The 26,050-nt window shown below is 43.5% G+C and overlaps 1 protein-coding gene across 1 annotated transcript in view; it reads left to right on the plus strand.

Moving 5' to 3' along the window:
* Nucleotides 1–26,050, plus strand: part of LOC311128539 (transcription initiation factor TFIID subunit 4-like) — a gene marked incomplete at its 5' end in the record, with an annotated part of 93,060 nt that overhangs the window by 49,135 nt on the left and 17,875 nt on the right. The window contains one exon of the mRNA XM_084160730.1: nt 15,381–15,503. Coding sequence (XP_084016856.1) covers nt 15,381–15,503 — 123 coding nt within the window. The remainder of the gene's footprint in view (nt 1–15,380; nt 15,504–26,050) is intronic.

Raw genomic sequence — 26,050 nt, forward strand, 5'->3', positions numbered from 1 at the left:
GTGGTATGCTATGGACATTAGAATGGTGATATTCTCTCCTCTCCACTCTACTCTCTGTAAAGAGATCTTACACTACCACGACACCAGTGTGAGGTGAAGTGATGCCTTTCCTTGGCTCTGTTCATTCGTTTAGAACCTTGAGACTAGATCTCAGCCTACCCATAAGCCCTAGCTGCATATGCAAATGAGGCAGTGTAATAGGCTGTGCTGCGATAGGTTCGCCCTGGGGCGGTGTGATCAAAGTGGATCTCCTCCCCGTTAAGTGGCAGGCCGCTCATCATCTGGATGGGGCCAGATTATCTCCTGAGAAAGAAACGCGGCACTCGCACGTTCTCATTTTCATTTTAGAATTTTAAGAAGGAGCAGAGGGGGGGGGGTTGAAACTGTTACTTTATGTAATGTTCAGTGCGACAGTCAGGGACAACACCACTACAGGGGGAGTATTTTTTCTAGGTTTTTTCATCCCCCTCTTCTCTCTTTTTTTGCTTAATGGCCGTAGTTTCTCAGTCCTGTGCCTCTCTGGTTTTCATCACCTGACTGGCTCAAGGGGACAGAGCTAGCTGTTTGTGTCACCGCGGTTACTGCAGAGGGAGTCTGTCGGTGGCGGCTCCTCGTTCAGCACATCTGCACAAATTTCATCAGGATAATGAGGCTGAGCTGCTCTTCCAGGCGACGGACGGACGGGTGGAGAATCCTGCCAACTCGCTCTCCGAAAATCATTTTCAATGACAGTGTTATATACCTGTTACAAGAAATGTGTGTTGAAATTGAGTTGGCGCATGATTTGTTTTTAAAGGCAGGTGTGGTGTATTGGGAGGGAGCAGTGAGGAGGTGTTGGGGAACTTTATTGAGGCGCTTACAGGTGAATTACATCCAGTCAGAGTGGGCTGATAGAGTTTGTATGATAGAGACACATACTCTGGTAGTGTGATGGCAGACTTGGCCACATGTGGCCTCTATCGGACCTCTCCAGTTTCCACCTCAACCTAATCCATCGCCCTGCCCCCCTCAGCCCCCCTCAGCCCTCAGTACCGCCCAGGCAGATAGCAAAATGCATAAAGCCAAACGTGTGTAGCGCCCCTGTTTCCTCCATTCAGAAACATTCGCCCAAAAGGTCAGATGGGCTATTTTAGAAATGCCCCCAGTGAAAATCAATGGCCAAAACAAGTATTCCTTTCTTGTTTGGTCTGGTCTGTGTGCTCTGTCTGAAATCCCACTGAGGCAGGAGGCGAGGCAGTGCCTAATCATCAGGTCCTCTCAGCACTGAGAGAGGGGTGGGGGGAGAGTGGACCAGGCCTACATACATCACAGTGTCAGACACACAGACACACTGCGGCCATAGATTCATCATCAGAACTCCGTCTGGAGGCAGGGAGAGGAGAGAGGAGATAGGAGAGAGGAGAGGTGAGGAGAGGGGAAGAATCTCTCTGGTCTAAACTCATCATCCCCAGGACCTCACATCCCACTGGGCACATCGTAATTTCAATGTGGATAACTTGGTAATATTTGGTTGAGACGTTGATCAATGAGATTACAACCTATATTCACCCACTCAAAAAGACAGCCAAAAGTTAGTTGAATTTCCAATGTGTTATCACTATGCTTTCAACCATCTAAAAGCACAACCAAATTCCAATGGAAAAACAATGTCTTATTTTTAGTTTTTAGTATATCACTGCGCTTTCAACCATTTAAAAGCACAGCAAAGTTCAAAAGGGAATACAATGTCAGATATTTTGTTTTGTATTAATCATTTACAACAGATTAATGTGTTATCACTGTGCTTCATCTAATAGCAGAACCAAACAACCTGGACTGCAGTTGAAATTACTTTAAAAAGACATGGTGCAAGTGATCAGTGCCGTTTGAGATGTTGCGCAGATTATTACAGCAACTGTAAAGATCTCCACAAACCTGCGACGACCTATGCATGCCATGCAATCTTGACCATGCATGCTTTTTATTAATACATAAGAAGACATTTTTAGTTACAGTAACCTCAAAATGTGGCCATGGATGTGTTCCTCATTTTAAAGTTTAATGTTACATTAGTTTGTAAGATAGCCTTATCTTTAGGCTATTTAATGTATTACAACAGTAATATTGAATTTTGTTTGATTGACAACGCAACCAAATATCAACATTTGGAGGAGATGTATCTACTGCTTGGGTAGTTCCATCTGTGCCACCGGCTTAATCCCATTCTTTAACTTTTATTTTTGGTTGAGTTGGAGACGTGAATCCAACATACTGTATCATTTGTTAACTTGTGGACAAGTTAATAGGCTAAATGTATTGTATTTCAGAAGGGATATTGAAATGTGTTTGGTTGTCATTGCAACTAAATATTAACATTTGAAGGAGATTTATCTTCTGCTTGGATAGTTCCATCTCTGTGCCACTGACGTAGTCTGGCTTTAATTCCAGTTTGTCTACAAATTAATAATTGATATGTTGGATTCACGTCTCCATCTCAACCAAAAATCAAAGTGAAAGAAAAGGACTAAATCAAATCAAACTTTAAATGTACTTTAAATAATAATAATAGTGGTGCAGTGGCGAGTGGCGCAGTGGTCTAAGGCACTGCATCGCAGTGCTAGCTGTGCCACTAGAGATCCTGGTTCGCATCCAGGCTCTGTCGTAGCCGGCTGCGACCAGGAGACCCATGGGACGGCGCACAATTGGCCCAGCGTCGTCCAGGGTAGGGGAGGGAAGGGCCGGCAGGGATGTAGCTCAGTTGGTAGAGCATGGTGTTTGCAACGCCTGGGTTGTGGGTTCGATTCCCACGGGGGGTATGAAAAAATTAATTACAAATAAAATTAAAATTAAAATTATTGGCCCAGCGTCGTCCAGGGTAGGGGAGGGGAGGGAAGGGCTGGCAGGGATGTAGCTCAGTTGGTAGAGCATGGTGTTTGCAACGCCAGTGTTGTGGGTTCGATTCCCACGGGGGGTATGAAAAAAATAATAATAATAAAAAAAAAAAAATATGCACTCACTAACTGTAAGTCGCTCTGGATAAGAGCGTCTGCTAAATGGCTAAAATGTAAAATGTAATAATAATAATAATAATATGCCATTTAGCAGACGCTTTTATCCAAAGTGACTTACAGTCATGTGTGCATACATTTTTACGTATGGATGGTCCCGGGGATCGAACCCACTACCCTGGCGTTACAAGCGCCATGCTCTACCCATGGGCGGCGCACAATTGGTCCAGCGTCGTCCAAGGTAGGGGAGGGTTTGGCCGGCAGGGATGTGGGTTTGTTTCCCACGGGGGGCCAGTATGAAAAAAATATATATATATATAAATATATATATATATATACATGTATGCATTCACTAACTGTAAGTCGCTCTGGATAAGAGCATCTGCTAAATGACTAAAATGTCTACCAATTGAGTCCTATTCTATAACTGATTTGGTCACATTTAATTTGCTCTGTTAATGACTTCGATAGCAACAGTGAATCGATTTTGTTTTTAAGTGGAGATCTCTCAACAATCATTCTCACGATAGCACATTGGTAATAGTCAGTGACAAATATCAAAGTTTATCAGTGCTGGGCTTGGTTAAAACCCTGGATGGGAGACCAAAGGGTACCTGTAGATAGATCAATTCTCCAGTAGGAGGTGCTACCCAGCCTATATTTTTCTGATAGTGGATATAACATTGAAGATCTGACGTAGTTTTAAAGGTACAAATTCAACATATTTTATACAAGATTTGTCTATGTTGCAATTTGGTTACCATAATAACATAATCCTGTGGTTGAAATTTTACCCTCAAAATAAGAGTTGATGACTTTTTTCAAATTCAATACATTTCCACGTAGATTCCAGGTCACAATACGTTGACAAATTAAGTTAAAACAATGTTGATTCAACCAGTTTGTTCCCAGTGGGATGGTTCTGGCTGTGAGAACACAACTGAGAGGTCGCTCAGCTCTTTAGCCTATGATTGGTTGGGAGGAGTCGGTCAAACGACTGTCAGCTGATTGGGGTAAATGGTTTCCCTAGAATTCGTTGCCTTTGTAAGGACAGGCTTGTTGGCCTTATCCTCCTAATTTCATTCTCGATCAAACCAGCTAAGAAATGCGAGTCATTGATGTTTCGGGCCATGGCTTCAGAATCTAATTTGTCGAAAACCATAAATAATGAATGGTAAATGTGTTATTGGAAAAGCCCAATTATATTTTATACACCACATGCAATGCCAAGGCTGAGCGCAAAGCTTTTTGCTTCAGGTTTCCCACTAAAAGAAACATTTAGATCATTGAAATATTTGGAAAATGGGTTACAGACTTATCACAGCTTGGTACAGCTACGATAAACTTCCTGGAAAAATAGGAATTGAAAGTGGTGAACTTTGGCATCGTCAGATGACATGTTGATGCGGAGGAATATCAGGGGATGGACAGTTGGACACAGAAGCCTGTCTTTTGTTCCTTCCTCAAACACACCTGATTTAAATAATCAACTAATCATGGTCTTCAGTCTGGACATGATTAGCTAAAGCAGGTGTGTTACTGCAGGGCTGGAATGAAAGCCTGCACATCCAATTGCTATCCAAGACTGGAGTTTGACATAATGATGATCCTCCACAAGAATTGAACATAGCCAGTTTATTTAGAGGCATATCACTATACAGTTTATGTGTCTTTGACTATAAGGACTGTCAGTGAGACTGTTGTTAAGACAGCTCTTGGTTGCTCTGAATGACAGCCCCATATCATCATCACGAGCAGGGCCGGTTCCAGGCCAGAGGGGGGCTGAGGGGGTGAGATTTGGGAGCCCCTGTCTTCCCTTCCCCTCTCTTCTCATCCAGCCAGTCGGATCTGTGTCCTTGCAGCGTTGCTCTACTTTAGCTCAGAGTGATTCCAGACCCGTGTGAAACTGAGAGCTGTCCAATGGGAATCTCTCTGCTTTTTGTTCGAATAATTTTCCTCAAATATTTTTCCTCCTCGGGTGTTCAGAGGGAGTTTTTTCTTGCCTCGTTTGCACACCAGGATTGATCATGAAATGTCTTGAACCACGCAGCAATGAATTCTGCCCTTGCTCAACTCTCAACCTTGTATGGCACCAATTAAAAGCAAGAGGCGTTATATGTACTGTATGTCCTAGCCGGATGCATAAACATCTACATACATCCACATACTGTCAGTAGCATCAACATGACATAGAAACACTGGTCAACATTTTTACATTTTTCTCTTCCATCAAGAGATATTGTAGATTTAGCCAACTTATTTTAATTATATAACCTCTGGATGTAACCAATGTGCTCCAAGACATCATTGGCTCTAAGACACATGTTCATGATTGCCCCCAGCATCCCCCACAGATGACCAGGTCACATATAGCCTGTAAAAACGCCTGTGCAACAGGCCCCATCATGCAGCGCTATTTATCCTCTATTGTCAGATGTGTCAGAGGACAAGGCTACAGTGCCATGCATTTATTAGTGCTTTTGTGTCTGTTGTATCTGTGGTTCACGGCCTCTCATCGTTTGGCCCCACAGAACCCGTCATCGTGCCCAGTGTAGAGCGCTCGCTGTTAGGTATGCTCAGGGCTAAAGCCTGTCAGAATAATCACTATGATTATGAAGCGAGTTTGGGCTAGTTAACGGAGCACTGACATTTGGTGATATACTGTAAAGCCCAAAACATGGCAGTAAATCTCTCCCTTTCATTTAACTTTTACATTTGGCTTTTAAAATATGCTCTTTGCGAGTCTCTGTACATGGAAGATTGTGTTCTACTACAGGAAAAACAGTGAGGTTAAGTACCTCTAACCTCTTAGTGGTTATTACAAATATGCATGTAGATACATGCAAATATCAGATATCCACACATCTTCTCAAATATTTCCCATTGTTGAAGTGTTTCATCAGTGTTGTTTGAAAGATCAAAACGGGGCTATTTAATTGTTAATTTAATTATTTCAGAATAAAGATCTGTTTTGATTAACTCCTCAATATGCACAGGCTACTAAATAGTCCACACTAGCACTATTTTTTGTTTTATTTGTTGCTTTGTTGTCTGGAGTTTCAACTTCTCTCCGGTTTTTTTTTCTTTCTTTTTTCCTCAAGACATATTATAAAGAAAAACATCACAAGGCTTTTAAAAATACCTTTGGTGTTCCTGTGTGTTTTCGAATATTACAAAGTCCTGTAATGAGAAGGAGAAAAAAGAAGAAGAGAGATTTGCCTCAGAGGGAGATTGCGGCTCGTCTTCTCTTGCAAAAGGAGCCTGTAGGACCACTTTTTCTTTGTGCGCTGTAGCACTCCTTGGGACTCCTGCGACAGGGGAATTGGGTACGCTGAGCTACGCTCGTGGCGAGGTGCCAGCCAGCCTCCCTCCGTTCCTGGGAAACAGCGAGAGGAGAGTAGAGGCAGGATTGAGGACATGTTTCAATTAGGGAACAAACACCACACACACGGATGAGAGAGGAAGAGCTCAATCCTGACCAGCCAGACTACCTCATATTCTCTTAACCTCTCTGTCCTTTCTAAACTGTACCTGCACCGGAGAACAATAGCTCAACCAACCTGCCCCCTTTTTATTTGAGAAATGCCATTTGTATAGAAATTCACAGGGGAAGGAAGAGGAGGGTAGTGTAAAAGAGAGGGGTCTTTCTTTGTGAGTTGATTCTCTAAGTGTGCCAGCTCTGCCCGCATGTTTCCATTAGATTGTCATGTTGGCTAATTAGAGAGCGGCAGCATGATTCACCTTGGTAATTAGCAGGACTTGCACACCAGGTGCCTGGAGGCTAGTGTGAAAGAGGAGCCCAGCCTCAGAGCCCTGCAGTCTCCTCTCCCCTCCGCTGCCTGCCTTCCCTCTCTCTCTCCCAGCTTCCCTGTGAAGATTCTCTCTCTTCTCATCTACCTTCCACTTTTTTGATTTGGAAATGAATAAATCATTGCGATCGTCCTCGTCCTCTTGAATATCTGAGTTCACATCTTTTCCTAGATGCAAATTATACGTGATCAATAGAAAGGTGATGAGCACCGAATCTAACTCTTTAAAAAGAGAGGGGGAAAGAAAGCGAGAGGGGGAGAGAAGACTGCTAGCCCAAGCACGGTCGCATGTAAAGAGAGACAATGTGAAAGAAGAACATTTCAAGTCGGAAATCTTCCCTTAGATAAGCATTATTTTTAATGATCTCCGCTTTCCTGGCGTTTCCTTATAATGCTGCTGCTTGAATATGCTTATCAGTGATTTCTGGGTTCCTCTGTTTAAAAACTCCTATTATTTAAAAACTATTCTATAAATGTTATTCTACAGAATGATAATACTAGCTCTGTGGATGGGTTTTGGAGTGTGTTTTATACACAACCAATTTTATATACACAGTCTTTATCCACGGTTTAATTTCTGCAAATAAGTTGCAAATAAATACGAACCGTAGGGTCATAATAGTGGCCCTCACATAATGACCTTAGCTCCGGGGAGGGCTCAGAGCACTGAATAATTGGTTGTTGGCTCTGGAAATAGTTCTAACGTATCCATCCAGCTCAGGAGAAAATAGAACACGCCGAGACTATAACTAGGGTTGATTTCCATAGGTAACATATATGTATGATGTATATGACAGCAAACAGATGCCTCCTTCATCGCTCTATCTTTTGAAGAAAAACACTTGGTTGAAATTCCTCAATGTGGTATTAATCAGTGCACATGAATGTATTCATTGTGATAAGCATGTCTATGTATAATCATTTCTTAATGCAGTGACTCATACCTACGTACAGTATGTGTGTTTACGCAGAATAAATACATATTATTGTGCATAAAACAATTGTAAAAACCTAAATTGAAAGACGCTTTCCTACATGTCAGACAATTTTCTTTCCTGCATCTATTTGGGATCATTTGTATCCAAATCCAGTTCAGTTAAAGGGGCAATCTGAGATTGCTACATCCATTTTTTTACTTTTAAGTTAATGATATACAGTGCCTTTAGAAATTATTCATACCCCTTGACTTGAATTCAAAATGGAATACATACATTTCTCTCTCTCTCACCCATCTACACACAATACCCCATAATGACAAATTGAAAACATGTTTTTAGAAATTCTTTGCAAATTTATTGAAAATGAAATACAGAACTATCTCATGTACGTAAGTATTCACACCCCTCAGTCAATACTTTGTAGAAGCACCTTTTGGCGGTGATTACAGCTTTGAGTCGTCTTGGGTATGTCTGCATCAGCTTTTCACATCTGGATTTGGGGATTTTCTCCCATTCTTCCTTTAAGAGTTTCTCAAGCTCTGTTAAGTTAGATGGGGAGCGGCGGTGAACAGCAATCTTCAAGTCTTTCCACAGATTTTTTATGGGATTCAAGTCTGGGCTTTGGCTGGGACACTGAAGGACGTTCACATTCTTGTTCTGAAGCCATTCCAGCGTTGCTTTTGCTGTATGCTTGGGGTCATTGTCCTGTTTGAATGTAAATTTTCACCCCAGTCTAAGGTTGTTTGCACTCTGAAGCAGGTTCTCATCAAGGATTTGCCTGTATTTGGCTCCATTCATTGTTCCCTCTATCCTTACCAGTCTCCCAGTCCGTGCCGCTGAAAAACATCCCCATAGCATGATGCTGCCACCACCATGCTTCACGTTAGGGATGGTGTTTGACGGGTGATGAGCTGTGCCTGGTTTTCTCCAGACATAGTGCTTTGCATTCAGGCCAAAGAGTTACATTTTTGTCTCATCAGAACACAGAATCTTTTGCCTTATGATCTCAGTATCTTTCACATGCCTTTTTGCAAACTCCAGGCGTGCTGGCATGTGCCTTTTTCTCAGGAGTGGCTTCCATATTGCTTCCGTCTCTCCCATGAAGCCCAGATAGGTGAAGTGCTGTAGAGACTGTTATCCTTCTGGCAGGTTCTTCCATCTCAGCCAAGGAACTGGGTTCTTTGTCAACTCCCTGACCAAGGTCCTTCTTGCCCGGTTGCTCAGTTTGGTCAGAGGGCCAGCTCTAGGCAGAGTCTGGGTAGTTCCATATTTCTTCCCCAGATATACGCCTCATCACAATTCTATCTCCAAGATCTACAGACAGTTCCTTGGACTTTGCACTGTCAACTGTGGGACCTTATATAGACAGGTGTGTTTCTTTCTAAACCATGTCCAAACAATTGAATTGGCCACAGGTGGACTCCAATCAAGTTGTAGCGACACCTCAAGGATGATCAAAGGAAATCGGATGAACCTGAGCTCAATTTGGAGTGTCATAGCAAAGGGGTGTGAATAAGTACTGTATGTAAATGAAATTTCTGTATTTCATTGTCAATACATTTGCAAACATTTCTAAAAACATGTTTTCACTTAGTCATTATGGGGTATTGTGTGTAGATGGGTGAGAAAAACATATATTTAATCAATTTTGAATTCAGGCTGTAACACAACAACATTTGGAATAAGTCAAGGGGTATGAATACTTTCTGAAGCCACGTAGATTTTTGAAGAATATATTTAGAAATGCTTACAGAGCTTAGATCAACTGTCATACCCCATCAGAACCCAAAATGTAATTCCCTTGTTTGTAAACAATGCAATTGTAAACAAACACTGTATAACCTCAAAACATGGTTAAAACTATACATTTGATATCATGGCTAGTCAGTCCTTGCATCCATAGCTCTGTCTATGAATTAGAGAGTGGGTAAATTTCTCAAGCCCCATCGCTCAGCAGTTCATCAAAACAGTGGTGAGTTGACTGTTTTGTTGTTGTTTGAACTGCAGATTGTCCCTTTAAATCAACCTGTATACCACAGCTATACAGTGCATTCGGAAAATATTCAGACCCCTTCCCCTTTTCCACATTTTGTTACGTTACAGACTTATTCTAAAATTGATTAAATACATTTTTTCCTCATCAATCTACACCCAATACCCCATAATGACAAAGCGAAAACAGGTTGTTAGAAATTTTAGCAAATGTATTTAAAAAAACAAAAACAGAAATACCTTATTTACGTAAGTATTCAGACCCTTTGGTATGTGACTCGAAAATTGAGCTCAGGTGCATCCTGTTTCCATTGATCATCCTTGAGATGTTTCTACAACTTGATTGGAGCCCACCTGTGGTAAATTCAATTGATTGGACATGATTTGGAAAGGCACACACCTGTCTATGTAAGGTCCCAAAGTTGACATTGCATGTCAGAGCAAAAACCAAGCCATGAGGTCGAAGGAATTGTCTGTAGAGCTCCGAGACAGGATTGTGTCGAGGGACAGATCTGGGGAAGGGTACCAAAAAATGTCTGCAGCATTAAAAGTCCCCAAGAACACAGTGGCCTTCATCATTCTTAAATGGAATAATTTTGGATCCACCAAGACTCTTCCTAAAGCTGGCTGCCCGGCCAAACTGAGCAAACCTGGCACCATCCCTACGGTGAAGCATGGTGGTGGCAGCATCATGCTGTGGGGATGTTTTTCAGTGGCAGGGACTGGGAGACAAGTCAGGATCGAGGGAAAGATGAACAGAGCAAAATACAGAGAGATCCTTGATGAAAACCTGCTCCAGAGCGCTCAGGACCTGACTGGGGCAAAGGTTCATCTTCCAACAGGACAACGGCCCTAAGCACACAGCCAAGACAACACAGGAGTGGCTTCGGGACAAGTCTCTGAATGTCCTTGAGTTGCCCAGCCAGAGCCCGGACTTGAACCTGATCGAACATCTCTGGAGAGACCTGAAAATAGCTGTGCAGCAACGCTCCCCATCCAACCAGACAGAGCTTCAGAGGATCTGCGGAGAAGAATGGGAGAAACTCTCCGAATACAGGTGTGCCAAGCTTGTAGCGTCATACCCAAGAAGACTCAAGGTTGTAATCGCTGCCAAAAGTGCTTCAACAAAGTACTGAGTAATGGGTCTGAATACTTATGTAAATGTGATATTTCAGTTTCTATTATTAATACATTCACAAACATTTCTAAAAACCTGTTTTTGCTTTGTCATTATGGGGTATTGTGTGTAGATTGATGAGGGGAAAAAACAATTTAATCAATTTTAGAATGAGGCTGTAACGTAACAAAATTTTGAAAAAGTAAATGGGTCTGAATACTTTCCGAATGCACTTTAGCTCTACCAAACATAGCCCCCACATCAGTAGGTCAGGGCTGAAACATGGGGAGACATAGCAGATTGGCCCAGTCATATTGGGTGTCTACTGAGTTGAGATGAGGTTGGAGATCTGATTGGCGATTCAGCTTAGACTCCCCTAGCTTAACTACCAGCCATTTTAAATGAGAAAAGGCCTTACAGCTCACAGATGTTCATAGAACGGAGAGACAGGCTGCCTCATATAGTTACCAAAAAAAAGTCTGCTGTGTGGGTGTCAAGGGATGAAATCAAATGCATGGATTTAGGTAGATTTAAGTAGGAAGTTAATACATGCACCCATGCATGCACACACACACACATGCGTGCACACACACCATCAGTATACAGTATATAGCTTATTATATGGGTTGTTGTGGCCCTTAGAGTTCCCCTGCTGTGCCCCATCGGCCCTCAGACCAGGTCTGGGCTGGGGGTAGAGATCAGCAGAGGCCCCCTGCCCTGCCTTTCTCCTGGGCCCTTTTAGAAGGCAGAGAGCCCCCTGCTCCTCCACTCCACAGCCCCACAGCCGTCTGTGATGTCAGCCCTGCCTGCCTGCCCTGCCTCCTCTCTGCTCTGCGTTCCGCTCCACCAAGGACATCTGTCTGTAAGCGTCTGGGGGGCCGCGAGGCGAGCAGCTAGTCCTTCAGGCCAGGGGGGAGAAGCCTTTGTTACCAAGCGAACTGCACAGATAGAAAACGTCAGGTTGGCCATTGTGGCTTATGGAACTGACTCCTCTGTGTATGTGGGGTTTATCTGATTGCTGTCTGTCTGGAAAACGGTCTCTCTCTAGCTGCCTGCCTTTCCCTGTTTTAGACATTTTTGCATCATGTAGAGAACATGGACATCGTGTTCTTTCCTTGTGAGGAGACAAAGAACTGTGCATTGGGTTTTTATGTGGGTTTGACACTTGAAGGGCTGAATTTTTTGTGAAGCATTTAGGGCATAGCCCTGACTGAGTTTTTCACTGCAGTAAATAATTTAGAAAAAGGAACAACCAAGTAAATAAGCATGGGAAGACCTCAGCCAACAAATGGGACAGAATAGGGCTATAAAATACATATCCACTCATCTAATATTGACTGTTTCTTCACTTCACTCAATCCATCTACTGAATACTTTTTTTCAGTTATATTGTTATGATGTTAAAGGTATTAACATTGCTGTTTGTGTATTGAAACCAGAACCTCTAGCTATAAAGTGTAGCCTGACTACTTGGCAAACGCATTGATTGGAGATTCTATCAGGGGATTTTTGCATCACATCTTAGCAATGTTCTACTTCTCCTGACCTTTGTAAATAATTTGAGTTTACAAGTCTCCTTCCCTGTTTCCAAAGGGCATGCGGGCAGACTGCAGGAACTGTTTTTTAAGAGACTTGAGGAGAACCAAATACTTAAGCGCAGACATTGATCGAACCTGGCAAATATATGTTTGTTGGTTATTGGTTCTTTTATTCTATTGATTAGAGCTGCAGACTCCAGTATTTCAGTGACCTTGGTGGTAATCTAGTTGAGGCTTCTCATTCGTAGGTTAGACTAGTCAATAATACACAGTACACAGGCCCCGCCCAGGGGAGTGTCCAAAAGGGCAACCTATAAACTGCACTACGTTTGACCTGGTCAAATGGAGTGCAATATACAGGGAAAACGTAGTGCACTATATAGGGAATATGTTGCCAGTAGGGTCAAATCCATCTAAACTTTAGTTTTGACCTGGACTCATAGTGCTCTGATCAAAAGTAGTGCACTGCACTGTATAGGAAATAGTTTCTAATTTCAGATGCAGCCCAGGTTTTCAGTCATCTGATGTAGAGCTATAGAAGCACTATGGCAGCAGGCCTCAGATCAGATTGGAATCAGTCTCTTCTCCCAGCATCAAATGCAGACTGGAGGAGGGAGGGTTGGGGTTGAGGGAGGTTTGCAGATGGTGAAATGAGGTCTGCATTTATCATACAGTCATAAATCTGAATGGCAGAACAGGCAGGGTAGAACGCTGCAGGCTGTGTGAGCCAATGCCTGGTGCCAACTGCCAGGCAGGGTGGAGATGCATCCCGGCATCCTGGTCCCATCAATGAGATAGCAGGACCCAGACCCCTAACACACACACAGACACACAGACCCCAGCAGACCCAGACACTCTCACTCACTCACTCTCTCTCACTCTCTCTCTCTCTCTCTCTCTCTCTCTCTCTCTCTCTCTCTCTCTCTCTCTCTCTCTCTCTCTCTCTCTCTCTCTCTCTCTCTCTCTCTCTCTCTCTCTCTCTCTCTGTCTCTCTCCTCTCTCTGTCTCTCTCTCTCTCTCTCTCCTCTCTGTCTCTCTCTCTCTCTCTCTCTCTCTCTCTCTCTCTCTCTCTATCTCCCCACTCTCTCTCTCTCTCTCTCTCTCTCTCCCTCCCTCCCTCCTTTGAGGTCAAGCCTTCAGAGCTTTCTGTATGTGACCAAGCTTAACAGGGTTAACATTGATACCAGAGACCCATCTGATATCTGCACCCAAGCTGTGTAATGGAAGTCTCTAGCCATAGTAGATAGCTAGTTTATCCAGCTGACGCCTTCCTTTCCACTGGATTTCCTCATTTGCATAGTTCTGCCTTAATTCACACCCAAACACTCCCTGGAATCACTTCCTGAACCTGTCATCTTGTTACGTGTTTATGGGTGTTTGGGAGCCGTGGTGGAGCAGTGGTGGAACTGCTCCTCTCCTCAGGACTGCGTGTTGCTTACAGCACACAGCCCTGGAAAACGGCTACAAGACTTTAATGTGATGGAAAATGCACAGTAAAGTTTGGGTGGATTTCTGTCTGGTTATTATTGCAGTTTTTCCTGTCTCCTAGTTTATCCTAGTTTATGTTGTCAGTGTGCTTTGAATTTTTCAACGGTTTTGCCTTGCTAAATGTGAAGTGGCAACACCCTAAAGGGCATACTTTGCCCGGGGCTTTTTAAAAATCAGAGACAACTGCATGCACATTTTGGATCGGGTTTTTGTAAACCAATGCAACCTTTTATAGAGCACCATCTGAAAGTAACATTTCCCCTGATCAGACAAAACGCATGCACATACACAAGCACACATTTTAAATACTTCATTTGAATCAACAAATCACATCACATTACATCAAGAAGGATTAAAACATTTCAAAGGTATTGCATACAAGGATACAAAAAGCACCGTCTCCATATAGCTTGGCTGCCCATAACAGTTGAAACAGAGCACCATCTGAAAGCAACATGACATTTCCCCTGATCAGACAACACGCATGCATGTACACACACACACACACACACACACACACACACACACACACACACACACACAGACACATACACACGATCTTAGATAACATAAAAGAACATGAAAGACATGAAAGAACACATTGATTGTCTCTGTTCACTTCGACCCAGGCCTCTCCCCCACTGGGCAGGCAGTTCGGCAGGCAGGCGTTTCTCCCCTCCGTGCTGTGGCTGTGGCTGGAGTTGATAGGATAGGCACATGGGTGTGGGGGGAGAGGAGCTGACGCCCTCTGTGCTGCCATGGCCCCAGGCTCTCACACGTCCGCCCTGCCCCAGCCCTATGCAGCAGAAAGGCCAGCTCCCAGCAACGCTCCCCTCCCTCCCCTCAGCCCTTCTCCCTCTCAGCCCCCAGGTCAGACATGACATTACCTCAGGCAGCGCCTCACCACTGCTTCCCCTTTAAACATCACAAACTGAAAAATCACAATGAGGAATGTGACCATGCAGCACCGCTCACCACTCAGACTCACAGACATGAACGCTGCTAATCCCTGACAACATGCTGCCATTTTGTCTCTATCTGGGTTTGGGGAGGAAGGGAGAGAGATGGGCAACTTACTGGAGGGATGGACATTAAAATGTAATTTCTCAGCAATAGACCTGTTCTGTGCGCACAGACATGCCTCTGCTACTGATGATGTCCATTGTGTTCATCCATTTATGATATGTAACATTTTAGCCTGCTTTGGCAGATGGGACAGAAATCAATTTCCCTGCCAAATTATTTTGGTCATACCTTTGCTACCAGCTGAGAGTTGGTCAAATAGTTACAGTTGGTACTATTATGATAGAGGGTAGATGAACGATAGACCATTAGATCTAAACAACAAGTATAGTACGATAACTACTAGCTAGGTTTTCTTCGCACATTCCCCCGTCTCACCAATGTCTCTGCATCGTTACCCCCATGTAATCCTTTGACCCATGTAACTGAAGGTCATGCTGAGCTAGTAATGCTAAGCTAATGTGTGCCTGTTGCTTTGTCTCTCTCAGATGCAGCAACAGGAGATGGCCCTGGTGAGGCAACGAGACGCAAACCTGACCGCGCTAGCTGCCATCGGACCTCGGAAGAAACGCAAGATGGACTCGCCAGGGGCCACGCCATCAGGGACCGAGGTAAGACCGGAGCCCCCCTATAAAGTCGCCAACTGCTAGTTAGCTTCTGTAGTTTTCTTTAACCTGTTGTAGCAGGATGAGATATATACCTACACAATCACTTCTGAAACAAAACTAACACATAAAACAAACATTGTTCGATTCCTCTCTAAAAAAAAAATTATACGCCCAGTCATCCAAAAACAAGTTTTAGGACCACGCTGTTGAGATGCATGTCAATTGTAATTACTCACCAACCCCAATATGATTAGTAGGGTGTACCTATTAGATGCCCAGAATGGTATGTTCACACACAACAAGTTTGCACGCCCAATGGACTGTTTCTCTTCTGTTTCTACTGAACATTGATGAATTGCATGGCCACATGCTCCCCAGTATTGCTATTCATTAGTCAAGAACCAGATGTTGGAGGGAATTAATGTGAGGTACTAAAACCCTCCTTTATCCATGTACTCTGATTGGCTCTGTGTTGTTGCCCTCATATTATTTAGGAAGAGTTCTATGGTGGGCTTGGTACACAGTGTGCAGGCCGTCCTCTCAACCATTACATTGTTCTCATACTTATTCATCTATAAAGTGGATGAAGATGAGCCCTTCTGAAATCTCCCTTTATATTAGAGACATGAGTCAATACCATGGTGTGAGGCAGAGAAATATAATCCCTAGAATGGGATCCCCATTCAAGTCAATGTTCTAGGGATTCTATTTTTATGATGAGAGGGGTTTGGGAGCAGTTATGGTGGTTTGTTAGTTTGTTTATCAATTATCCAAGGATTGGAGTTGTTGTTTTTGGGGTGTTATTGTTGTATTCTTAATACCAGACCTCCTTAACAGAAATAACCTGTTATACATTAGCCCGTTTTGGGGCATGTATCTAATGCATCACATTGGAAACCTCAGTAAGCTAATACAAGGAAGATGATGGGAATATATCTGTGATACATGAACCAATATCCACATCGACAGGACCAGAGCATGTTGACTTATTCCCTTCTGACTAACTCAGTCTGTTGTTAATTAAGATGAATTATGGTATTATAAAAGAATGGTCTCCTGTTGAAAATTGTTAAAGAACAGCCCGGTTATCACATTTCTCCAATACAGTATATGGTTATACATTAAGTCATTTACATTTACATTTTAGTCATTTAGCAGACGCTCTTATCCAGAGCGACTTACAGTTAATGAGTGCATACATTATTATTTTATAAATATATATATATATATATATATTTTTTTTTTCATACTGGCCCCCCGTGGGAATCAAACCCACAACCCTGGCGTTGCAAATGCCATGCTCTACCAACTGAGCTACATCCCTGCCGGCCATTCCCTCCCATACCCTGGACAACGCTGGGCCAATTGTGCGCCGCCCCATGGGTCTCCCGGTCGCGGCCGGCTACGACAGAGCCTGGATTCGAACCAGGATCTCTAGTGGCACAGCTAGCACTGCAATGCAGTGCCTTAGACCACTGCGCCACTCACAATTATTCTGCAACCAGGAATATTTTACATTCTCAGAGAAAGAAATGTTGAACTATTCAACCTCCCCACGATATTCTCTGATTACTGCTGTAATTCTGTGAATATGATGAATAAAAAAGAAAAAAAGCTCTGAATTTCTGAATGTCAATTGGTCATTTTAATAACCTGCTTATTGGGTTGTATCTTCACATCATTTGCTTAGTTGCAACCTGCTGCAGAAAGAGCACAGTAATGCACCCAGTATAAAAAGTCATAAATAACCAAATAAATGCATTACTTCTGATCCTTGAGTGCAGTGCCAACCTCTTTCACTATGTTTTACCCTGATCGGTTAGCGAGCCCTCGACCCTCTGTTTGCTGCAGAGGAAAAAAAAGCTCAACAATCCGGTTGATATATCTAACATAAACAGTCACACAACATAAACATGAATATCCATTTATTCCAGAGCTGTTTTTAACGTCCTGTTCCCGTTTAATTAGGTGGCTATAATTAAGTGAAGTCATACCACCCCCTCCCTCCCCCCTCCACCCCTCTTCTGAGCAATTGCGACAAGGGGAGGAGAGAGAGGGAGGAATCTTAACTTATTTTCACTTCATTTTCACCTCCTCACATTTCTTCATTTCACATGGGCTGGAAGCGCCGGCGGCGTTCTCTTTCCCTTCTCCAGAGCAAAGTGAATGTGACTTTTCTAAGGGGGTCACAGGATGCCTGCAGGCCCTGTGGGTGTTACTGGACTGTTGCCTGCTCTCAGCTTCACTGAGGGGCTTGTCATAGATTTCATCTCCACAGAAATGAGCCGGGGGCCCTGGCCAGGAGCAGGCAGCAGAGGCAGGCAGCATTATGAAGGAGTAGGGCCCACGCTGGCTGGCTGGCTGGCTGATTACTTCCCTCTGACATTGCATCCTGAGCTTTCCGCATTAATCCCAGACAGACAAAGGCAGCCCTTCAGTGCTGCGCCGGAGCTCAAATTAGGAGAGGGAGGATAATGACCTTCTTGAGATCCTACTCTCTGTTACTCCGTTCTGTTATAGTAGAGAGAGCTCCTGTTGAAACTAACAATCCCCCCATCTTTACCCCTTCCGACCACCCTTCCGCCGTGTTCCGACCGTGAAAGAATTCAGGTGACACAATTTCGGTACATGTTTTTTTTTCTACCTCCATTTGATGGTGGCTTGGCCAGAGCTCTGCTGTGCTGGAGTCTGGCTGCTTCGGCTCTAGACTGCCAAAAGGTCTGAAACTGATAGCCAGTCAACACTGGAGTGTCTGTCTCCAGCCTGATCTGGTCTGCAGGAGGCAACAAAGGGGGCCTTACAGTGCTCCGCAGGGCGGATTAGTTACAGGGAGCCAATGGCAGGGGCTGTTCACAGGGGCAGAGAGACGAGGGCCTGCTGTGGCCCTGACTGTGGGTCATAGCACAGACAGGGGTAGCACTAACACCTCTACAACCCCCCCAACAACCCCTGTGCTGAGCAGCACACATGGCCTTTTGAAGTGCTCTACTAAGCCAACTGGAGGGCTAGAGAAGGATGAAGGAGGACTAGAGGAAGGGGGATGTGGAATGAGAAGGACTGGTGAAGGTGGAGGTGAATTGGGTGTTATCATGGGTCCAATAGAGGCTCTTTACCTTTCCACCTTCTCAAACATCAGCCTACAGTATTAGCTCTGACATGGCTAGCCTCCAGTAACTATGGTACTATGGCTATGCTATGGGACATTTACAGCTAATGGGTTAGCCATGCATCCCAGCCTGGCAGACTGAGCAGGGTCACTGTCCAGTCACCCAGACAAACATTGGACTGTCACCATCACTATGTTATGGAGTCTCCTTCCTTTCACAAATTGAATAGTTTCAGAGCAGTAGTAATTCATCGGTACTTGTTTGGGCATGAACTGCCCATGTTGTGGTTTTATCCCTTTAAAAATAAGAATACAGGGTTTAGTATTGTTGGGGAGAGTGTCAATGTAATGTGACATTTCATAACTGTGATATAGGCCAATATCAGGACAAGCTTTAAAATGTAAAGATCCCAGTGCCTCTACTATGATGGAACATATTGTAGTGTAAAACGTGCTCAGAGCTCTGAAACATCCTTGACACATTTACGAGCACACAGTTATCATCATCTAGGCGGTTGGGCCATTTATCACATCAAAGGAACAGTCTTGTTTGTTGACGTACAACAACAATGGCAGCTAAATTGCCCGGACTTGTACAGTACTGTATAACCACACTGTCATCCTCCTATCTGTCTCTCCCAGGCAGTGCTGGGTGGAAAGGTAAGGCAAGAAGAGATTTAATAGCAAGCAGACTATTTTTCTATTTGAATTCATTTCACCTTCTTACTTTGAGGGTGTAGATGAGAAAAATGGAGTGAGGCAATAGAGCGAGAGGCATGGGGAGAGAGAGGGGAAAAGCACAAGGAAAACTGATGCCCTTTCCTCCAGCTAAATTAACAGGAATCACGTGGAAAACAATCTGAGTCTCCAATGAAAGGGGGAACCATTAAAATTAGCCCCGAGCTATGGACTGCACCCAATATCACTAAAGCTGCACTCACTACAGATGTGGAGGCTGGCTTACAGGCAAACTATGCTCTGTTCTATAGCTACAATTAAAATCAACCTCTCTGCCAAAAAACAGGAGAGGAGAAGAGGGGGAGAAAGGCAGACATGGAACATCAAAGACAGATTGAAATGTGTAGTCAGTAATAAGACTGGTCTCCATGCCCTCGGGTTCTCCACGGTCCCCTTGTTAATGAGAAATGTTGACCTCTGGTTTGTAAGTTAAACTTGTAATCTCGGTTAATGAAGTAAATCAATCCCAACTTGGAGTGTGCAGTTTCTCCCCTCCGTCCTCCCCCCTTCCTTCTATCCTCCCCTGTTCTCTCTTCCCTTCCTTTTTGCTCTCTTCTCCTCCTCTTCCTTCTCCTTCCCTCCCAACGCGCTGCCTGGGAGTAAACGGCCAGGTCTTCAGCCAGACAAACAGGAAAGAGAGGCAGAGAGGAGAAGAGGATCGTTCTGGGGGGAGGAGGAGGGGACTGGGACTGGGCAGGCAGGCAGGCTGTTTGGTTAAGGCATGCAGGCCAGCTGCTTGGTAAGAGAGAGGGGACATCTACCTCATCCACCACTCCCTCCCTCCTCCCCTCCTCCTCTCCTTTCCCCATTCTATCCGTCCAGTGGGATTTCACAGAGAGCACAGTGGAAGAGGCTATAGGCGCGTGCCTCTATTAACCGTCCTTAAAATGTTGCTCAGGGGAGTAACTACTGTATTGCATCGGTGCAGTCAATGTATTCATTGGCATTGACCTCCTATTGGCTGTCATTTTAATCCTTCAACAGAAAGGAATGCAGCATGAGTAACATGTAGAATGTTGGAGAGGTTCTGGAATGGAGCCCACATTTACATATGTAATGTGATGATATAATGAGCCAAGCAGGATGATTCCTGTGGGTTATCTCTACAGCTTTAACATGGCACATACATAGTCCTGATTAGAGGGGGCACCAAGAGGCTGTTATCGGTTGCGTAATGTCAGTAAGATCGTAATGCGCGTTTGACTTTTTGTCTTTAGGCAGTTCTATTTCTTTTTCCAGAGCGGGGACAAAGAGAGGAGATGTAGTTGAGTCTTTAAGAAGTGTTACAGGAGCTGCTGTACTTGGCCAGATGCCATGTTCTTAGAGCTGTAACATACTGCACTTTGCCAGCCAGCATCCCTGGCATCACAGTCTAGCCTGTGTGATGGTATACTACAATAGACTACTGATCGTAGGCTGACTGCTGGATAAAGTCCTTGAATTGAAATGCAGCTAGAGTTAACATCTGTTTGTGATCTTTGTCACTTGGAAAATATTTGTTTTATTATTTCGTCCTCTTAATAAAATTAACTCTGTTATTGTGAGACAAACATCAGGCAACTGAAGTGTGAATACAGTTTGAATTTTGATTATCTTTCATATTTAAATGTTTCTATTTTTCCCAATGTATTTGTGTCTTGTTCTTTGGATATGTATGTAATACAGGACATATGAATTGATGAGATGGCCATTGTCATGCATGGCTGGTTAGGTTTTGTATAAAACTGTCAACACGGTTTAAAGTCAACGGTTTTAATTCCCACATTAATGGAAATAGGGCAAAAAGATTCCAAGATCAGAAAGGGGTTAAATAGTGATGAATCATGGTGTTAAAGACATGAAACTGTGTGTGTGTGTGTGTGTGTGTGTGTGTGTGTGTGTGTGTGTGTGTGTGTGTGTGTGTGTGTGTGTGTGTGTGTGTGTGTGTGTGTGTGTGTGTGTGTGTGTGTGTGTGTGTGTGTGTGTGTGTGTGTGTGTGTGTGTGTGTGTGCGCGCGCGCGCGCATATTGTAGACACATGTACTGTAGACATGACATTAAGTATGATTAATTACGCTATGGGTCATTTAATATTACCAACCTTGGATCATATTCAATCAGGGTTTCCACGATAAAAACAACATTCCTATTGCGCTTATTAAGGCACTTCACAAAACAATGTTTACAGGATGAAACAAACACTCCATAGTGATTACTCAACCCCTTACACATGGATAGACTTGGTAGCCTCTTTGACTGTGAAACTCCAAGGTCTTCTTGGTAGTTTAGTCCTGGCTAACCCTGGTAGCAGTACATTAGGTATGTAAGTCTTTCTGTACATGGCCAGTCTGGAGGCCAGGTGGCTGTTGTAGTAGGTGACAGTGTGTGGCCGGGGGCTTCTACACTGTTCTTCCTCTGCTTCTGTCCTCCTGCAGCTCCTGAATGCCCTGACCCCCTCCAGTCCACACTCAGCCCTGGCCCGCCCACCGGCTTCAACAAGCACACCCCACAACTAACCACCTCATAATCACTGAGTAATAGAGGCTACAGGTTTCCGAGATATTAGACCACAGTTACCATGTAGTCATGAGAGGGGAGAGTAGCCTTATGCCTTCAACCTCAGAGGATGATAGTGGTTTGAAGTGAGGTGAAAGGAATGCGGGTGAAGATTTTGCCTAAAGGGTTAAAGAAGCACTGTCAAATGAAATGGACAGTTGGACCAGATTCATACCTTATTAGCTGGATTCTCTGATGGCCCTTGCACAGACATGGCTGTGTTCATGTTGCTGGACGTCTTTGCTAGCTGAGAGGACTCTGGACATAGTAGCAGTGAGGCTGTTAGGTGAGTTGTCTCAGTTGTCCGGCAGACTGATGAACGGTCCCTGTCCAGACTTGCAGAGAGAGAGACATCAGGGAAAGCTTTTCAACCCTTCCAGAGTAACACGCCTCCTGCTGGCCCTGTGCTTGTAAAATACTTATAACAGTCATCATCGTATCACATGGCTGAATTGAATGACCTTGTACACTGAGGAAGTAGTTCAGTCAAGAACATTTACATATGGGAAAACGTATCATGATAAATGGTTTGATCACACATTGTTCTGTTGTAGGGTTTCAATCTGACAGCAGCCAACTCTGTCTCCTCAGACAACAACTGCTCCGTTACCATGTTTGTGTTTGTGTTGTAGAGCAGTTGGCTTCATTTCTCAGACAATCTGCTGGGCGGTGTGAGATCCTGGCCTGGAGAATGGTCCAGAATCAGACAATGGGCCAGTGTTAGAACCTTGGATCTATGCCATGGAGACCAGGTGTGTGTCCAAAATGGCACCATATTCCCCATATAGTGCACTACTTTTGACCAGAGCCCTATGGGCCCTGGTCAAAAGTAGTGCACTATATAGGGAATAGGGTGCCATTTTCAGATGCAGCCTAGCTGTTCTGTCCATTCTACACAGCCCATTAGCTTAGTACACTAGATGGCCATGCCTGTAACAAGCCAGTGGAATGGAGCAATCTATCCAAGCTGTAAAAATATACAAACTTAACATGCCTCATTATTTTAATTGGAGTGAAACTCCAACAGATTTTTATGGAATTCACGATATTCTCAGTCGACTTTTTTGTGGCATTAATAAATACATTTTTACATTTATATATGTACATAAATGTGTGTATTTGTGCTAATACTGTAAAATAATCGTTTAGATAAGAAACTCCTATATTTCCATATTCATGGTGAAAGCAGTGATCCTCCTTTTCTCTCCCTTTAAAACTTTGCCCTGAAATAATGGTTAAATATACAGTTTTGACAACAAAGTTGAGCCCCAGGCACTTAAAAGATACCCATCTTAAAGAAATTAATTACCTCCCTTGTTAATCTTGATATAATTAAATTTCTGAAGAATGAAATTTGCTGCAGTTTTACTTGTGCTACTGGTGCCATGGAGACAGGGCCGATAACGCCTGGTTCTCTAGCCCACAGAAGCTGCCTGCTGGCCAGGGACATGGGGACATCCCAACATCCAGGGCCCCATCCAAACCCCCTCTCCTCATCCCACTGCTGTCCTCCAAACCCCCTCTCCCCATCCCATCCCACGCCTCCAGTCCACACTTACAGGGAAAGAATAATAGAAGAATACCTCTATGATAGCCGTCAGTTTCTAGTTTCTGGCTTCTACCACACTCTCTCTGTTTCTTACCCAAGTCCTAGAGGAGCTAGCTAAGAGCTCTGGGTCTCCAGTCTAAATTGCGTCTCTCAGTCTCAGGCAGTGATAACATAACGTGGTTGTATGAATTGAGGGTTTGGGAGGGCTGCTAATGAAGTTGTCAATATGAAGCAGCCTAGGCAACCTGTGTAACTGCAGTGGTACGACCCCTGAGAGAGCATTCAGAGAGTATGCTCCCTCCTCGCTGCTCTGACTCGCTCCAGGAACTCCTCTGTGTGTCTTTGTGTCACTTAGTGGAGTTATTTATAGTGTGTTCTCTCTCTCTGATGTTAGAATTAGCCGTGATTGGTTTGTGCAGCGTAGCATTGTGACATTACCGGGGAAGTGGTTGGATTTCTTGTTACTATTTATTAAAGTTTGTTTTTCTTTTGACTAGATTATTTTTGTCAGCTACATTGTCAGCTCTAAAGGTTGGAGCCTTGGGGAAAGAAACAAGTGAAAGTGCTGGAAATGATATTTCATTAAAAGCTGGCGTGGGGCAGAGGGAATAAAAAAAATAGTTTAAATGTATAGCAGTAGGCAGAATAACTAGATGGCAGAAATGCCAACGTAAACGTAGAGATTCAAGTTTTCCACGTCAGGATCTGATTTAGTATGTTTCCTTGTGGAGGTTAATGTATACTACTCTAACTGAAGAAAAACAGCAGATCTGGCCTCAACTTTCTAGATAAGACGAGATGATTGTATTATGAATGTTCCATCGTTATATAGACTACTTATAGTGCAGCATTAGTTACATGTGCTCTGTTCTCTAAGCAGACTAGAGTCACAAGTAAAGACTTCTTTCAGAATGACCATCCACAGACAGACAGACCTAGTTTTATTATTAGGATTTTTTTGTAAAATAGTTTTGGTTGATCTCAGTGCCTCGTGTCCGCAGCATGAATTAGAAAGAGTATTCCTGGATATTACTTTTAATTTGAAGGGCCTTTGGTCGCTTGCCGGGGAAGGTTTGATTAAAAAGAAGGGCACCGTACTGTTTGCAGATGGAGGCGCTTCAGGAAGACTCTAATTGAATTTGTGCATTGAGATGCCAGGCTAGTCAAAGCACCTGTCTGGCACATACTAGGACAGCTTGCATGTGGAAGTATTACTGACAAATCTCAGCTGGTTCTCCACTATCAAATGCATTATATGGGTTACTGTTTGCAATGCAGAAGAACTCGAAGAAGAACCAATGAGTAAATAGATTGTTGCTGGTGTTGAATGTAGATAATTCCCTGTCTATTGGAATAGTTTGTTGTGAGAGTAGACTTGGGTATATTTTTTCCATACCTTGCTTCACATCTCAAACATAAACATACTTCAATCATAAACAATCCTTTCAGCCCCTTCTCAGTACTACAACCCCTGGTGTACAGTAGACCCCATCCACCCCCCTTTCACTCTCTAGCCTCCCACTGTGAGAGAACTTAACTTGTTCTGGCAATTACTCTGCATCACCCCTCTAATATAGAACCAGCCACCATTCCATTATCTCATATCAATCAGTGCTACATTCAAATGGCTGACATGTCCTTTAACAACCAGACTATAAAGAATCTTTTACATTGTTATGTTTTGTACATTTCTATACATTTGTTGTGATACAATGTATTCCTCTCATATTGTTATTTTTTATGATAAAAACAGTGTGGCTAAAATTAGCCCTCTAGAAAATAGAAAATGATGCTGGAGGATAAACAAGACAGCGAGTAGCTCCATTAGTGAGGATGGGTTATTGGCTGACTTGCCTCTTCTCATGGCAGCCCATTAAAAGTGGTAATGTCTGCCCGCAGCAGCGCCTGGGGGAACAGAAGGAGGCCATGGAAGGCATATTTCACATGCATCAGACACTGGAATTAAATAGACCAATGTTCCCTAAAAATACTGAAGTACATCTCTTTCTGATGTGCGTCCCGGGCAAAAAATTCATTGATCTTGGAATGTCCCTTGGCAATTATAAAATATTAAATCCAAGTCACACTTTTCGGCTCCAGCTTAATTTTTTTTTTTCTCTGGCTTTTCCACTGCTCTCCCATTTGATCAATTTAAATGGGTTGGATGGTAATAAAAAAACTGACTGCACTAATAATAATACCATGCTCAGAACTGGAAGTCCTTGTTATGTTCCAGTATTGTTGTTTCTTATTCCTTCTTTTTTATATATATATATTTTTATAGCTATTCCTGGACATTAAATAAGCGATATCTCCAGCAAAAACAGAACGATCTAAAGACTTCACACTAGAATACCCCAGCAGTTCTATCAAGCCATGCAAATGACTTTAATTTCACCACACTGGGGATTGAGACGTGCATGTTTGATATATTTATTTCTAAGCACAAGGTCTGCTCAGTCTCTTATGTGATGCCTGTTCCAGAACTCTGGGGACGACAAATATTTGTCAGCTGCTTTTCATTTAGGTCTGTGGCCCCGGTGCCTCCCTCCCCGTCCACTCAGTGTCCTCCGAGATTAGACAAGGGGTCCACAGTTAATTGCCCAAATCATTAAATGTAACG

This window comes from Coregonus lavaretus, assembly GCF_964263955.1.
Source record: "Coregonus lavaretus genome assembly, chromosome: 4".
In the NCBI taxonomy this organism is placed as follows: Eukaryota; Metazoa; Chordata; class Actinopteri; order Salmoniformes; family Salmonidae; genus Coregonus; species Coregonus lavaretus.